The 15,988-nt window shown below is 34.4% G+C and overlaps 1 protein-coding gene and 1 non-coding gene across 5 annotated transcripts in view; one reads left to right on the forward strand and one right to left on the reverse strand.

Moving 5' to 3' along the window:
* LOC123708104 (leucine-rich repeat and calponin homology domain-containing protein) overlaps positions 1–15,988 on the reverse strand; it is a 51,020-nt gene that overhangs the window by 9,101 nt on the left and 25,931 nt on the right. For 2 of the 4 annotated variants that reach the window (XM_045658610.1, XM_045658607.1), the window contains exons 3-7: positions 6,515–6,747; positions 4,586–4,722; positions 2,000–2,246; positions 1,036–1,171; positions 57–122 (exon numbers count right to left, since the gene is read on the reverse strand). In XM_045658610.1, the coding sequence (XP_045514566.1) occupies positions 57–122; positions 1,036–1,171; positions 2,000–2,246; positions 4,586–4,722; positions 6,515–6,747 (819 nt within the window). The remainder of the gene's footprint in view (positions 1–56; positions 123–1,035; positions 1,172–1,999; positions 2,247–4,585; positions 4,723–6,514; positions 6,748–15,988) is intronic. The other 2 variants (XM_045658609.1, XM_045658608.1) reach the window with 2 other exon arrangements.
* Positions 1,837–1,909, forward strand: Trnak-uuu. The gene has a single exon. It is a non-coding gene; the product is annotated as a tRNA-Lys (tRNA).

Below are 15,988 nucleotides of genomic sequence, written 5' to 3' on the forward strand. Positions count from 1 at the left end.
TAGTACCATGCAACATATATACAGTGCGATGTATGTGCGTAGTGCATGAATAGTACCTGTATGTCTGTTGATGAGCTAATTTACTCTTATCCTCGCCGTTCCCTTCGGGTGAAATACGGATGCTGAAAGGGACAATACCGGGGTTAATAAAGGGGGATGAATACAGTAGGCTCCCGTACAATACTTCATAGAATTTCGCGAGATTATTGAAGACGAACTCTCCGACCTCTAAGACAGACATAAGACAAGTCTAGACTTAAGAAAAAAAATATCTTGAAGAGGTTTTGTTGCGTTGCTATGGCAACCACACTGATTTCAGCATGTGTGTAAAAAATTATTTCGCATGAGAATGCAGATACAGTTCGTCGTAATGTCATCAATATGATTTTAACTACGTGAAAACAAATATCTTAAGGAAAATTCAAGTGTTGTACATGACTCTACTGCGCATGAGGGGAAGAATGGAGATGACAACGTTGGTAACTTAAATCATTTACCTCTGTTCCCGTCAATGGTAGAAAAATAAAACAAAATCAATAATAAGCTACTGCCCAATGTTAAATCACCCATATCTAAAATAAAAGTCACTTATATGAATATACTCTACAATATATAAGATCTATATAAGTAAAATAATATCGCTAAATATAACAAATATATGAAAGTATATTGTCTACTAAGTAATATCCCAACCCTTAAATCCCAAGGTTAATTAACACAATAATCAAGAAACCACAATAGCGTTTTCCTTCCTCGCGGTTTACATAAATTCCCTATGAATAGCTTTTAGCTTAACTAGCAAACCAAACAGCTGGATCAAATGTAGACTCTTACTACACTTATAACTAATGTGTAGTAAAAAAATTCGTCGTAATATTTACACACCAATATATCTTTTAGGTTTTAAGTCATTTTACACTTTCCCTAACTGTACAATGTACGTACGTACGTACATACGATTAGATTTATTGTTATTTTTTTACATATATTTGAAAAGCCACTAATATATTTCGAAATAATTATTCATAGACTCACCCGGTGAGGATAGGTGTCAATGGTGCCAAGGGAGATTCGCTGGACAATGACTGGGCTCTGGAGAGGGCTGCCCCGGGTGACAAAGTCGATGGAGTGCTCGGCGTCGACCGACCAGATCCACCTCCTAATTCACCCGCTAGAAAGAGACGAATATATTTTAAGCAAAACCTTTCTAGCATTAAAAAATAACCTGAAAAAAATCTAGTCTTGTATAGTGAGAGTATAAAAAAGACGTAAAGATGAAGGTTCTCGTTTCACTGGTCAAAGCCTGGGTGTCTATGGCCTGTATTATATACCGTCAATAAAATGTAAATCCAGTTTCCAGAGCTATCAATTTCATCATAATCATTACATTCTGGAAGTTCGACATATTTGATAGCGCTCAAGACTAGATTGTGATTTGATACGAATTAGAATATGGACCTAAGATTGGTTTAGAGGTGACTGCTTTAAGGATACATTGAATATTATTTCCAATCCAACAAACATTACATTATTTAGTATCGAGAATTTTACAATATACCAAAATAATTATTGGATGTATCAGAGATGCTTGTACAACCTTTTTTACTTTAAGAAAAATTTAACTAACTAGTAATAATAAACAACATACAACAAAAAAAATGAAATGTAATAAACATCTTAACTAAACTAAACAATAGAATAGCTACAAATATATACAAAAATAGCAATATTGTGTTACGCAACATGATGGATAATACAACAATTATAAAGTCAAGGTAATTAATTAACTGAATCCTATTGAACAAGCTAGTACACTATTTCAGCCAACCCATCACGGCCCGGATAGCTCAGTCGGTAGAGCATTGGACTTTTAATCCAAGGGTCCAGGGTTCAAGTCCCTGTTCGGGCGGCAACTTTTTTAATTTTTTTATTCTTAAGAAAACACTTCGCCGTTCGTTTTTTTTTAAATTCTAATTTTAATTTAATTCTAAAAACTTACCATCATTGGACCATCGCTTATCAACGCCATCTGTGCTATACCCGCTGTCAACTACATGTCTGGGTTTATGCCTAAGGCAATCTATGGTAGCGTTACCCGATGTTATCATCTGCGTTTGTCCCGGCGAGTTGAATGACGTATGCTTTGTACCGCGGCGTGTTTCTTCTACCCTTCTATGTGTGAGTGAGTCCTTATTCGCCATGTTATCTAAGTATTTGAATATGTGCACGCGCCCGCGCATGCATATCTGAAAAAAATATAAAACATCACAACTTTAGACTTTTGTTTCAATTTAGTGACAGACATACATTTAAATAAAAAAAGAATTTTTTAATATAATTATTAATTTTAAAATAATTTGATTTTCAATCCATGTGAATCCTATTTAAAATATGTACTTAAAAAAGAAATAAGAAGTATATTCATTTCATATTCTTTAAATATTATAGCAATTGTGAAGGTCTTTATCCGTTTCATCTTGTAAATGTGTGTGTATTTTGTTATTGTATGTAGGTATACAGTTCCTTTGAGCAGTGTTGGCCTAGTGGCTTGAGCGTTCGACTCTCATCTCTGAGGTCGTAGGTTCGATCCCCGGCTGTGCAATGGATTTTCTTTCTATGTGCGTATATTACATTAGCTCGAACGGTGAAGGAAAACATCGTGAGGAAACCGGCTTGTCTTAGACCCAAAAAGTCGACGGCGTGCGTCAGGCACAGAAGGCTGATCACCAACTTGCCTATTCGATTAAAAATGATAGATACAGAATCTGAGGCCCACACCTCAAAAGCGCTATTGATTTATTTTTATTTATACAGTTCCTTTAGTCCGTACTACTTATCAAGAGTCCGTTACCATGGTTACGACGGCGTTCCTGACGATGGTGATGGGGCAAATGTGATCTAGTTATTTTAAAAAATTGGTATCGAAAATTCCGTTTGTTATATTAAGATATTAATTACTTTTTAATTCAAAAATAAATGAACAATCAAACAATCAAAAGATAATGAAATACAATGTTTAAGAAATGTGAAAAATGTTAGGACAGCATCTTTGTCAAAACAAAAGACTGACATAATGGTACTTGATACAGTTAGGTCGATTTTAACGAGATCAGCTTGTCATTGAAGACAAAAGCTGTTTCTCTTTTTTGTACATTCTTGATAGAAACAAAACCACTTTTTTTTAAATAATTAAAAGATAGGATCATCATACAGAGTTTATAGAAAAAAACTAATAACCACTATACAATAAATTTTCTTTCAAACACTAGGTCGAAATAAACAATAACACTTCTTGGAAGTTGGTTATTTTTTAAGGAAATTATTAAACGAAGTATAAACAAATAAGTTTTGATTCGTCGATACGGAGAAACAATAAGACGTATAAATATCCACCTACTATTGCAAAATAAAAAGTATCTATTTAAAGAAAACACTTTTTTAACGGATTGAAGTTATGTAAGAATTTTTCCCCACGTGATTTACAGCGTGCGTGGTCACGGTGACTGAAGACAAAAGGTGTTTAATGTCAAAAAGTATCACAGCTGTAGAGAAAGTTTTATTATCTGTATTTATTTCCCCGGAGTTGATATCGACTAAAAGATGAAGGGTTTTTGCAGAAATTACACTGTGAGTAATTTTTTCGGGAATAATTCAAAATTATGTAAAATAATTATAAGTTTATAATAATAGCTTCAATCCGTTAAAAAGTGTTTTCTTTAAATGTGTAAAAGTTATGTTAATAAAGACAATAAAAAGTATCTATTTTTTTAAAAGGGTGAGGTTTAAGGGGGTTTGGGGCAGGATTAATCATAAGAATCACATTGTCGTGACAAGCTTTTTTTAATGCTGCAATTTGGAGTCAAACATTATCGTAAGATTTTTGATTCCTATCATTATAAACTTATAATACAGACTATATATATTATTTTTATGCAACAGACACAAACTGGCAGGATGCTCACTTGATATTAAGTGATACCAAGGACACTCACACTGCCAGAAGTCAAGTTCCGGCCATTTAATAATTGGTATGCTAATCTTTTCACTATGTTATATTTGTATTTTTAAATAAATAAATAATGACAATTCGAAAATTTGCTTTTACTCGGATAAGAGTAAGTACTAAACTAATATTTTAGTTAATAATTAAAATCGTGTATAAAATACGTAAACAATGACACGCACACTTAAAGCCAATATAAGCCCTTACTTTTTTACCACACTCATTAACTGTATTTTTTTTTAACATAAGTGTCATTTAGATTTATTATTAAACCTCAGATAAGTGAAGTTATAATTTTTTTAATCCAGCGTTGAAACCTCACTACTCCTAAAGCAACCTTAGTATTTTACTTTTGAATGAAATCTCGCTGTTGGCCTTAAGGGTCTTAAACAGCTAAGCTTGGCCTAAATGGTAGTTATTATAAGCTCATGTTTTAACTAATAAAGACAGTTGTAATCCAGATTCAATGTGTTTATTTCAACACATCCATAGAACAACCGCCACCAAACAATTCAGTGTAAAAATATTAAAAACAAGTCAAGGATTCATTCATCGCAAAGCTCGCCTCAAATGTTTACTTACAGTTGTAGGTGGTGAGACTAGAGGATTATTTTCCAGGTTCAATGTGATGATCGTAGACATGTTGCGTAGTTCCAGAGGCAGCGAAGAGATACAATTACAGCTTACATCTAGGTGTTCCAGGCGGAGGTATGTGATTTCTGAAATATATTTACGATCTTTTATTTAGGGTACCAAATAGTATTTGTAACTACTGATTACCTTTTATGTAACTATTTATATCTCAAAAAAAATGTGATACAGAAAGACCTAAACCAGGCATCAATTTCGGCCTTGGTGCACGTAGTCTTAGGGGCCGTTCTAGTATTACGTAAGCACTATAGCAATAAGAAAAATCAAAGATCTCCCCCGTCTTTGATTTTCTTATTTGTTTTACGTCAACAGCAATAATTTAATTTTTTTACACACATTGTCTATAACTGAAACGAAAACTTTCGAGGATTCCTACAAAAAAATAATACGTTTATGTAATAATATTTTTGTGGGCTTTGCTTGCTTTTGCTCACAAGAGGGGGGGAATAAATTGCAGTAAATCTGCATATGTAATACATGAACGGCCCATTACATAACCAAAAATGTAATCATTTTCTTAGATCTTTAATAAGTCAAATTTATTTTAAAGGAACACATACACAGCATTTATCTTTACATACAACCGACGTTTTTCGTATGATGGTCTTTTATAAATATATTAACAAAGTCCGGATACATAATTCCGCTTATGCCCAACGGATGTTCATGGGCAACCGTAATTTCCTTTGCAATCAAGTAACGCCGGTTCTACAGTAAATATAGTTTAAGAGACATATATTTTAAATACACTCAAGTAAATAATAAATAAATCAATGGCGCTACAACCTTTTTAGGTCTTGGCCTCAGATTTCTGTATCTGTTTCATGATCATTTGTTAAACTAATAGGCAAGTAGGTGATCAGCCTTCTGTGCCTGACGCACGCCATCGACTTTTTGGGTCTAAGGCAAGCCGGTTAACTCACGATGCTTTCCTTCACCGTTCGAGCTAATGTTAAATGCGCACATAGAAAGAAAATCCATTGGTGCACAGCCGAGGATCGAACCTACGACCTCAGAATTGAGAGTCGCATGCTGAAGTCACTAGGCCAACAATGCTCTTCAGGGAAGGTAAACGTCGTGAAAATTTACGACTTGGCTCAGATAAGGAAGGCTGATCACCTGAGTACTTGAAATTCTCTACGAAAAGATTGACATAGTAATAAGAAATATGTCTTCGTAGTTGAAACTGTTCAAAAACTAACACGTTCAAATACCTACGACCTCAGGGTTGTACTGTTGTTAAGTTTCAGCATATGCATCGATACGATATAGTTGCTTATAGCTCGGTCCATATTCTACGCCGAAATTTTGCCGTCAAATGTCAAACTTCATACATCAAAAAATTAATACTTAAACTAGATTTAATTTTGCGGATTGCGTAATAAAAAACATATAATATATCCCTGTTTGTAATTAAAAGACGTGATACACACACATCCGTCGGGTCCGATAGTAGTTTAATAATAATAATAATAAGCCTTTATCCACATCTTTGACATAAATTTGATTAAAAAAAGATAAATTTATAGTTTTAACTAAGATGCGGCCCCTGTCCGGGAGAAGGCCTCCTCCAATTTTTTCCACCATAATTTATTTTGTGCCATTTTCATCCAATTTCTACCAGCTACCCTCTCGATCCCGTCGGCCCATCACTCTATTGGTCTTCCTTTGTTCCTTTTTCCTTTCGGGGGTCCGAACCGAATGGACGGGTGTCCATTCGGTCACTGCTCTAGACCATCTGTCATCATCATCTTTAGTTTACTAAAGCTAGTTCGCGGTTTCCTTTAGTTCGAAATACACATCACCGCCGTCAAATTTTCTAAAAGAAATACTATTTTAAGTTCCACAACCTATACTTACGTAAAGGCAAAAGTCCCAACTGATTATTGCTTAGATTCAGACAGCGTAACCCTGTGCAGTCTCCCAGCGTCATTGGCACCTGCGTCAGCCTGTTATTAGACGCGTCCAGCTCCGCCAGCGTCGTCATTTTGCCGATCTCCTTCGGCAGAGTCATGAGCAGATTGTCTGGCACGAGAAGAACTTGTAGTGGCATCTGACATACTTCACGCGGTAGCTCCGTGAGCTGATTTGAACTGGAACGGGAAAAATTTAAATCAATTACAATTGGTTATATTCCTTTGTTAAAATAAAGAGATCAAACTTTTTCACTATATAGGGTTGTAGCGCCACTGAATTCTTGAGACAACTTGAAAGATGCTTTACAATCCGTTTAGGAATCTACAAAATACTACAGATCAAACCTTATTCTATTTGTACTATTGAATACAACACTAGGACATTCCTGTGTTATGATCAGACTCTTTCGGGGTGCAATAACACAACAAAAACTCTATCAAACAAAAACTGTATCTCGATAACAACACCTCGGAATTAGCCATATATACGGGGGCTCTCAACTGAGAGAACCGTAAAACAGTGCGTCTTTTTCGAGTAAGACTTCTGTCTATTTCCAGATGGGTGCCTTTTTGCCCGGAAAGTTTATTAAATTTTGTAAGAATTAAATAAATTTTTGTCACCGTCGATTATCTAAACAGATTCCGAAGAGCAACATTGAGGAGGAGACTGCTCTTTGAACAAGTTCTATAATAAGAGAGAACTGAGAGATTTAAATGTAAGATTTTCGGTTCAATTATTAAAAACACGCAACGCACTTGCAAGCTTGCTCGTTTACCCCTGATTCTAAAAAAAATGTATTTTTACCATCGTGTAGACATAAGAATAATTTGTTTAAAAAGATATCTAAATTATACTATATGTTAGATCAGAAAACCTATCAAAATAAATAATACTCGACTCCACGTGCATCATATACAAGTATGTAACGACTCTAAAACCGATGATAACACAAATACATGCACCTCATCAGTAGCTATTTATAATCCAAGCATCTTATTCTCTGAACGTGATATTTTATAATCATTTATATTAAAAATATATATTTTTACTGATTTACTTTAAAACTAATTCTCGTAAGCATATATAATAGTTTTGATAAATGGTCACCATATCCCAAATTTTACTATTTTTCCAAATTTAAATTTAGATTAAACAACGTTATATCTATAGATTATTATTGAAATTTGATTCATATATTAAAAGTTATATAATTTAACAATTTTACCAGGCTACAAGTTTTTGTTCATGAAGGAATGTGATATATAAATAAATCGATATTGAGATTTAGTCTGTCATCGAAATCGAAACAATGTTTGAGACGACCCTAACAAAAATATATTTTAGCCACATCTGGAGTACTGTGCGCGCGACAGATGGACAGAATAAAGAACTCTTAAAATATCGATCACCCGAGAATCACCCCTCTTCCCACTTCAATCGCGTGTTATGAGAACGAGCGCGTAAATCGTTCCACGGCCCGACTAACACTTTAGAGCTAACATCTTTTATAAATAGATGTTAATTACAAGCGCAATAGGCGCAGCGATTTTTATGATTAACCGCGGAGTTCTATATGCAACATACCAGTATTTATTAGACGTTCTATATAAAATACTATAGTAGTATAGATAGTAAGAATGGATGACGCAAGGCGTGTTGTTCGAAATTCAATAAAAAACTTTTATATTTTTGAATTTCGAACTTGAGTTACACCCATTTTAGTTGACTTGATTCTTTAAATGATTAATACAATTTTATTTTTTGTCATATGATAATCACTATTGATGAATATCATCTACATAAATATATCTATATATTTTATCTTCGTTTAGGATATTGGTCGAACCAACGAGAACAATTATATTACATAGTAAGAAAATTAGAAACGAAGAACCCTTACAAGTGAACTGAAATTAACTTAGCTCATGTTGAATTATTGGAGCTTGGAACGTCCTTATTTCGTATAGAACAATCGGAAACGCTTTTTTGCCAACTGCAATTTGTTCGTTCTACCTTTTGTGTGCCTTTCATAAAAAATATTTTTATGACATCATTAGCCTATTATGGAAATGTAGGCCGCACCATCGCCAGTTACTGAAATACTGAATGTACGAACTGGAACATTAAAAAAATAAAAATGTCTTTTATTCGGATAATAGAGTATTGACATATACATCTCATTATCATCTACCACGGTTTCCATAGCATGGACACCATTCTGTTCGTTCGCTTTTTGTTGAATACGGTCAAGTGGAAGGATATGGTAGGTACTGGGGAGTTCCCTTCCAGAGGTGAAAACAAAACTCCACGTGAAGCAAAATTTTCCGTTTATGGAGTTGCAACCGGTGGCATGATGCGAAATACCATCTCGTCTGGTTCAGCACACCAACCTTCTTGGGGATAGTATGCATGAATATATTAAAATATATTTGATTGAAACGCTTATATTATTTCATAACTTCAAAGCTCACATTTTAACACTCAAAAAACCAAAAATACTTTTCTATTTTTAAATGTTATGAAGTTGAGACGTAACTAAAAAGTAACAAAAACAATTGCGCTACGACCAAAAATATCTCTTTGCGAAACAAAATACTTGAAATTGAGACTCCAATTTTTCCAAGTAGGTTAACAAGTGACAAGAAATCCCTTATAGTTATTTACAATACATTTGTAAAAGAAAGTGGGCTAATCGCAGTATATTTGTGAGCTTAGCTCGTGTCGCAATTGCATAATGCCATGAAGCCTGTTAACATCACAACTAAAGGTCGAATACTAAACGCATCCTCTCACCTTGCTATTGAAGAAACATTGAAACATAATACAAAGGAATCATTAAAATATAGCAAGACAAAAAATAACATACGTGCCCGAACAAGAGATGCTTGCTAGAGCAAAAAAAGATGCAAATGTTACGGAACTCAAAGTGATCCTCTGTAACTTCCAATAGCGATACCGACAGCAATCCCGATCGCAGTGATGAATTTGTTTTGGTCGATCCCAAGGTTGCGACATAAGACTACGAATATTGAGAGAACTGTGTACTAGCGAGCAGTATTGGCCAAGCGGCTTAAGCGTACATTCCTGGTACGTCGAGGCCTGTGCCTAGTCCCTCGTATGGTGACACAAGCCGGCGGCATGCGAAAGCAAATGATCGACAAACAGTTAGAAAAATCTGAGGCCCATACTTTAAAATGCGCCATATGTTTTTTACGTCAAAAACGTCAGTATCAGTTATAGAGTATGGGCTTTCCTACAGCTGTAGAAGAAAGTAAAATATGATGATTTCATCACCGGACAACGAGGCAGAATACGAATTTTCACCCACATGACCTCGACATCCGTCGCTACCCACTGAAGCATTTCCGAACCAATTCAACTTAGGGTCCTTCAATTCTTAAATAGCGGAAAACGCACTTGCAAGCCTTCAATGTGTATATGTACATGGGCGGCGGAAGGTCACTGAACATCAGATGAGAATCCTGCCCGTATGCCCACTGTTACATAAAAAATATATTGTAACTGAATGGAAAGCTTAGACCAGTACGTAGATATAAATGTCTGAAGTGTACGAGAACTCATAAAGGTCAAACGCGTTGTAACTTAACTAACTAAAACTATTTACTAGAAGGAATTAATTACAATAACTAAACCTTTTACCATTTAAGATGTGATGATAATAGATGTGAATGATATGATTATATGTTAATAGGATCACAATCTTGCAATTGCCTTATTAGGTATAATAAAAAACATTCACATCCAAACATCCGTAACGTAATCGTAACATGAGAATAATCATTAGTTTTTGTAATACATAACAAAATTCGAGCCAATGAACATGTATCAAATTAATTTAGATGGTTTTGTAATTTGGCATATCAATGACAAGAATTACACTCAAATTAAAAACCTAAATCTTGTATATAAACTGTTTATGTCTCAACGTCAAGAGACGAATCAATACTTTAATGAAACTATGTTATTCCGGCATAAATGTATAGTACTAATCCTTATTTCCAAGTACCTGTAGCACCCACCCAGCTACAAACGATAGAAATACAATTAATAAACGTTATAGAACAAATAGTTCGCATTGACTTGAACATATCTATATTCCTCAACTAGAATAATTAATTTCAAATATCATTCACAAATGTATGGAGACAGCTGTGTGCATTCTGCTAAGATTGACAAAATGATTGTAAGTGCTTGTTTTAAGGAATAACGGTTATAACATCAATATTTATATCAATATATTTTAAACAATTTTTTTTATGTTTTTAATATTATTTTTTTCTCCAGTAAGAGACATGAATTATTTAAATCGGAATAAACTTCTTTAAACCTAACCCATAAGTGTCTGTTGCATTTAACGATTATGTTTGTTTAGGCTAATTAAATTTTTACAACTGAGAATATTATACTATAAATATAAAACTTATCCTCGTCTAAAATATAATTTGTTACGCTTTCACGCTTAAATCCCTGACCTGTATAGATGTAGATAGGACAGTAAACATTTTACCTCACAATGTTTTTATACATATACAAAATTACCTTTAACAAGTAACATTTCAGAGACTTATAGTAAAATTATAAAAAGTACTTGTAACATAAAACAATACGAGAAACCGTACATATATTTATATAACGTTAATATTTATTAGATATATGGCCTAGTGGCTTCAGCGTACGACTCTCATCATGGGGTTTGTGGTTCGATCACCGGCTGTGCATCGATGGACTTTCTGTCTATGAGAACCCTCTGTGATGAGAAAAATTAGCATGTCTTTAACCTAACAAGTCGACGGCATATGTCAGACAAAAAACAAATGAACACGAAACAGATACATTAATATGAGTCCCAGACTTAAAAGGTTGTAGCGCCACTGGTTTTTTTAAAATGAGACAATTGTATAAGTTCATCCTTCCGAGCAGCCTAGATTTTTTCTGCTCTACTTGGCTAATTAGAGCCAACACGATAAAGGGCGCGTAACAGAAACGTAGTTGCACTTATTTTTTTATTATTACAGTAGTCAATCAGTTTGATACAAGCTTGTCTAAAGTTTCCAAAATATTGTTTTATTTTTGTTACGCATATATTTTAACACTAACATTAACACGGTATCAACAGATATTTAAATTTGAATGACAGCACTGTTACTTTTAACTTTTTTTAGGCATTTCGTGATCGTACTAGTCTCTCGTGGCTAGGCACATGAGTTTTTGTCCCGATACCATAGCGTCTAGACATTTCGCTTTGAAACTGGCTTCTATACCGGAGACAAGGATTAATAATAGACAAGGGGTCGTTGCACTACGTATTGGTTTACAATATATTAATATTAAATATATTATTTTTATGAAAGTATCAAGGTTGTTCAAACTAACTAAAGGTCTAACAGAGCAAAACAAAACACATACGCATTGTATCAATATAATATTTAATTTTGTTACCTCCAAAGACTGAAACTGAAAAACACTGTTTAGAATTATTAAGCATAGACTTAATAAGGCCCCCCCCCCCCCCATAGGGGCGGATTTGGATGTGTTCCTACTTTATCAACATTAAAAGCATACCGTATATTTATTTATATATAACTAGCGGATTCGACCAACATCGTGGACACGTCTTAAATATAAAATATCACATCAATTAAAAAAAAACATATAATTGTAACTCTAAACCATTCGCGAATCCACCTGAACAGACAAAAATGTCATAAAATTTGGCCCAGCCTTTTGGGATTAAAATTAAAACCTTGGTAATTTAACAAATGTTACAGAATGTTTGCCTGAAGCACATAAAACATTCTTAGCTCGTTTTCCCAGCTTAAGTAGCAACCAGTTATATTGTACTTATTTCTAAATGTATAAAGTATTAAACATCTTGACCCGTTCAATGATTAAATTGAGTTACAAGAATAACAACACACCATACATGGCTTCTGGATACGCAGTTTCACCAACAAGTTTGCCAACATATAAATAACGCGACGATTTCTACTAACTTTTGTTTTAGACTGCAATCTCACATTAGGTCATTGTTGGAATGACAAGTCCCGATAGTGTATGGGAACTAAATATGCATCGTAATTGGCTGTATAAATTGTTTCATCTAAAATTTGAGCGCAATGTATTTTTATATAGAACATATAAGTCGGGCAGGAGCCTCATTTGATGATGACCCATGGACACTCTCACCGCCAGACTGCTCCCGAGTTGAAAGCCTAGAACTTCTAAGTCTAGAACTTTTATAAAGCATACTATATAAAGAAGACTTTTTGTTGCTAAAACAAATAATAATATTTTCGACGTAACTAGGCCATTTCTGACTTACACTTATAACGATATCGTTTAATTTCAAAGTAAGGCAGCCATGCAAATATGTTATATTGATAAGCACATAAAAACTAGTACAAATGATAAATTGTTGAACAATTTTTCCTATATTTGTGCCAAATACGCCTTCAATATTAGAGACATGCAATGTCTAGACACCGCGCCTTTGTTCAATCAATCAATCGTATTTATAGCCTTTCATCAACTTAATTCAATTTCGACCTAATTGTTTACAAGTAATTTTTGGATAACCGTTAATACCCGGTGCCTCCAGAGCCACAACCATTTAATCATTACTTTTAATTCTCCTGAATTGTCATGAATTCACATTTTTAATTTCAGATTTAACCGTAAAATCTTTTTCCGAATATCCAACAAACACACGTTCATTAGTGTGGGTAGCCTAAGGCCCTATAAACAACAATTCTATTAGCATTTACACATAAGTACTTTAGACATATACATGAAAATCGTTGCTACTCGCTTCGCAAGTCCTTACACACTATATCCGCTCATTAAAATGTACAGATAATTACTGAGGGCAATAACACTCGCATCTTGTTCTGAATATAATGACTTTTATTATACCAGGTAGCTGTAGCACGCATATGCACCATTACCAAAGTCAATGAAACAAAAAAAAATATATATTAGTGATTTTCATATTCGTTGATTTACTCTAACTCTTTATTCTTATAATTATTGACATTATTTATTTCTTGGGGTAGCTTGAGCGTTTAGGCCAAGATCGGGCGATGAAGGAAACTTAACTGTAGTAGTCTACCTACCTGGGTGACTGAGTAGATAATATTTTTTTATAGAACACGGACAGGAGGCTCACCTGATGTTAAGTGATGCTGTCGTGCTTGGACACCATTAATGCCAGAGGGCTCGCCAGTGCGTTGCCGGACTTATAATTGGTACATTAGTAAATGTAAATTTTCAATTAATTCAACTTATTTTCTGACGTTCATAAGTGTACTTGTTTACCTATATGAATAAAGTTATTTTGATTTTGAGTTTAGTATTTTCTTTTGAAGAAGTCTTAGTCGAATTGGTTCAGAAATACCATAGTACTGGAGTAGGACCTACTTCGACTGAAAGCCAGCAATTGGCGGGTGATAAGCACAGGACAGTGACCGCTGAAAGTTTCTCGTTTTGATGAATAAGACACTTTTTGGGTATAACGGCTATGCGATGCAAAGGACCTGTTTAAACTATATATAAAATTTGCGATCGTATTATGTAAGCCACTTGTATTTTTATTTATGTATTTGCAAAAGTTTGCCAACGCTCGACACACTGATACATTGGTACAAGAACAATAAAATACAATTTTGGATGTGAAAAGCGATTTCAAAGTGTGAGCGGAGGGAACTATGGATATCCAGACCTAGCTCGTTTATCAGAATGCTCAATCTGGATATTGGTGAGTTTTGGCCGTTCTTCTGAAAGGAGGGACAAATGGGATGCTTGGGTATACGAATTTTTTAAGTATAAGAATAATCCCCCAAACCACTCCACATGCATTATCTTTATAATTAGCTAAGAATTCCCGTGAATCGCAGACAGTCTACCTTCATATTCAGATACAGTAATACGCCTACGCGTTTGAAAATAGTAATTTCGTATTAACTACGCTAAATTAAGCCCAGAACAGGCGAAAATGTATTACTTACTTGTATAAACATTTTAAGTGACCACATATTAGCAATACATTTAAAATGTCAGACGTAACTACGAATCGTTATCAATATATGCAAGCTTCGTAATTTACCTAAACTTCTAGCATAATAGAAATATCATATACGTTTAGAATACATAATAATTTTGAGCCGAATTCGAACTGTACAATCCCTAGATTTATGTTAATGAGAGGCGAGAAGGCTGTGTATACCTACTTGGCTTAAAGATTATTAAAAGAATCGCATTTTGCCTACCATACGCAACGCATGTACCGATAATTCAATTTTGAACTGTACCTACTACAACATACACTTATAACATTGCGTCTCTGCTACTTTATTGCATAAGTTGTCATAGTCGCAATGTTATATAGTCCGGTTATTATGAATACTTATATTGTGCAAATTAGAAAGTAAAGCCGACCCTCAACATCTATTTATCCCCTAGTGCAAATTATATTCCCGCTCCTGTTGGGTGTTTCAAGGTCATAACAATATTGATTCAGTTTTTACAAGGGGAACTGGGTTCATTGAGATATAAAAAATATATAATAATAATTCAGTGGCGCTACAAATATAGGTCTTAGCCTCATATTGCATCCGAAATTGTTTGATAATTTCTATTTTATACATGCATCAATGTTTTTCTTCACCATACGAGTGACACAGAATTGGTGTATAGACTATACGACCTTAGGGATGATAGTCGTACATTGAAACAACATTCAGCACAATTAAAAATAACCGGCTTCATCTATTATGAATTAAGATCATCCTGGGGTGTGTATTTGATATTAGGAGAGGAGGAGGAGGCTTTACAATGACTTTGACGAAATATTAAACATTTACGTATAAACCAATTGGCGTACACCCAAAATTGTCCCAATGCGGTGCGAGACACACACAGATTAAAAACAGAAGAGACAAATTCAAAACTACGAAAGTAATTCGATAACGGAACAATACAACGGATGTAAACAACTTTTTACTCTTACTAAAATTGCGCAAGAGTTCGTTACATCGTGATTATCATAATTACACTGTTTCGCGTGTCGATATAAAAGCCACTTAACAACAATTAACAATTCCTCATTTCTTGTATAAAAGCCTAATCTCTAGGGGTTATTCCATCAATCTATACACTCACGTTTCTTTTCCCGAGGGGGTAGGCAGTAGCCATGGATCTCCACTTGCTTACGTCCTGATATACCTCTCTCGCTTCATCCACTTTCATGACACGTCACCATGCAAGCTCGTCTGGTACTGTGATTTGGCCCTTAAGGTTATCTAATACCGTAATAGTTTAGTTTTAATTTTAAGATGAATTTAAAGGTCGAATCTTGAATTTCACGAACAGCTTATATGCCGTTGTATTTAATGAGAATTT

This window comes from Pieris brassicae, chromosome 4 (genome assembly GCF_905147105.1).
Source record: "Pieris brassicae chromosome 4, ilPieBrab1.1, whole genome shotgun sequence".
NCBI classification, from domain to species: domain Eukaryota; kingdom Metazoa; phylum Arthropoda; class Insecta; order Lepidoptera; family Pieridae; genus Pieris; species Pieris brassicae.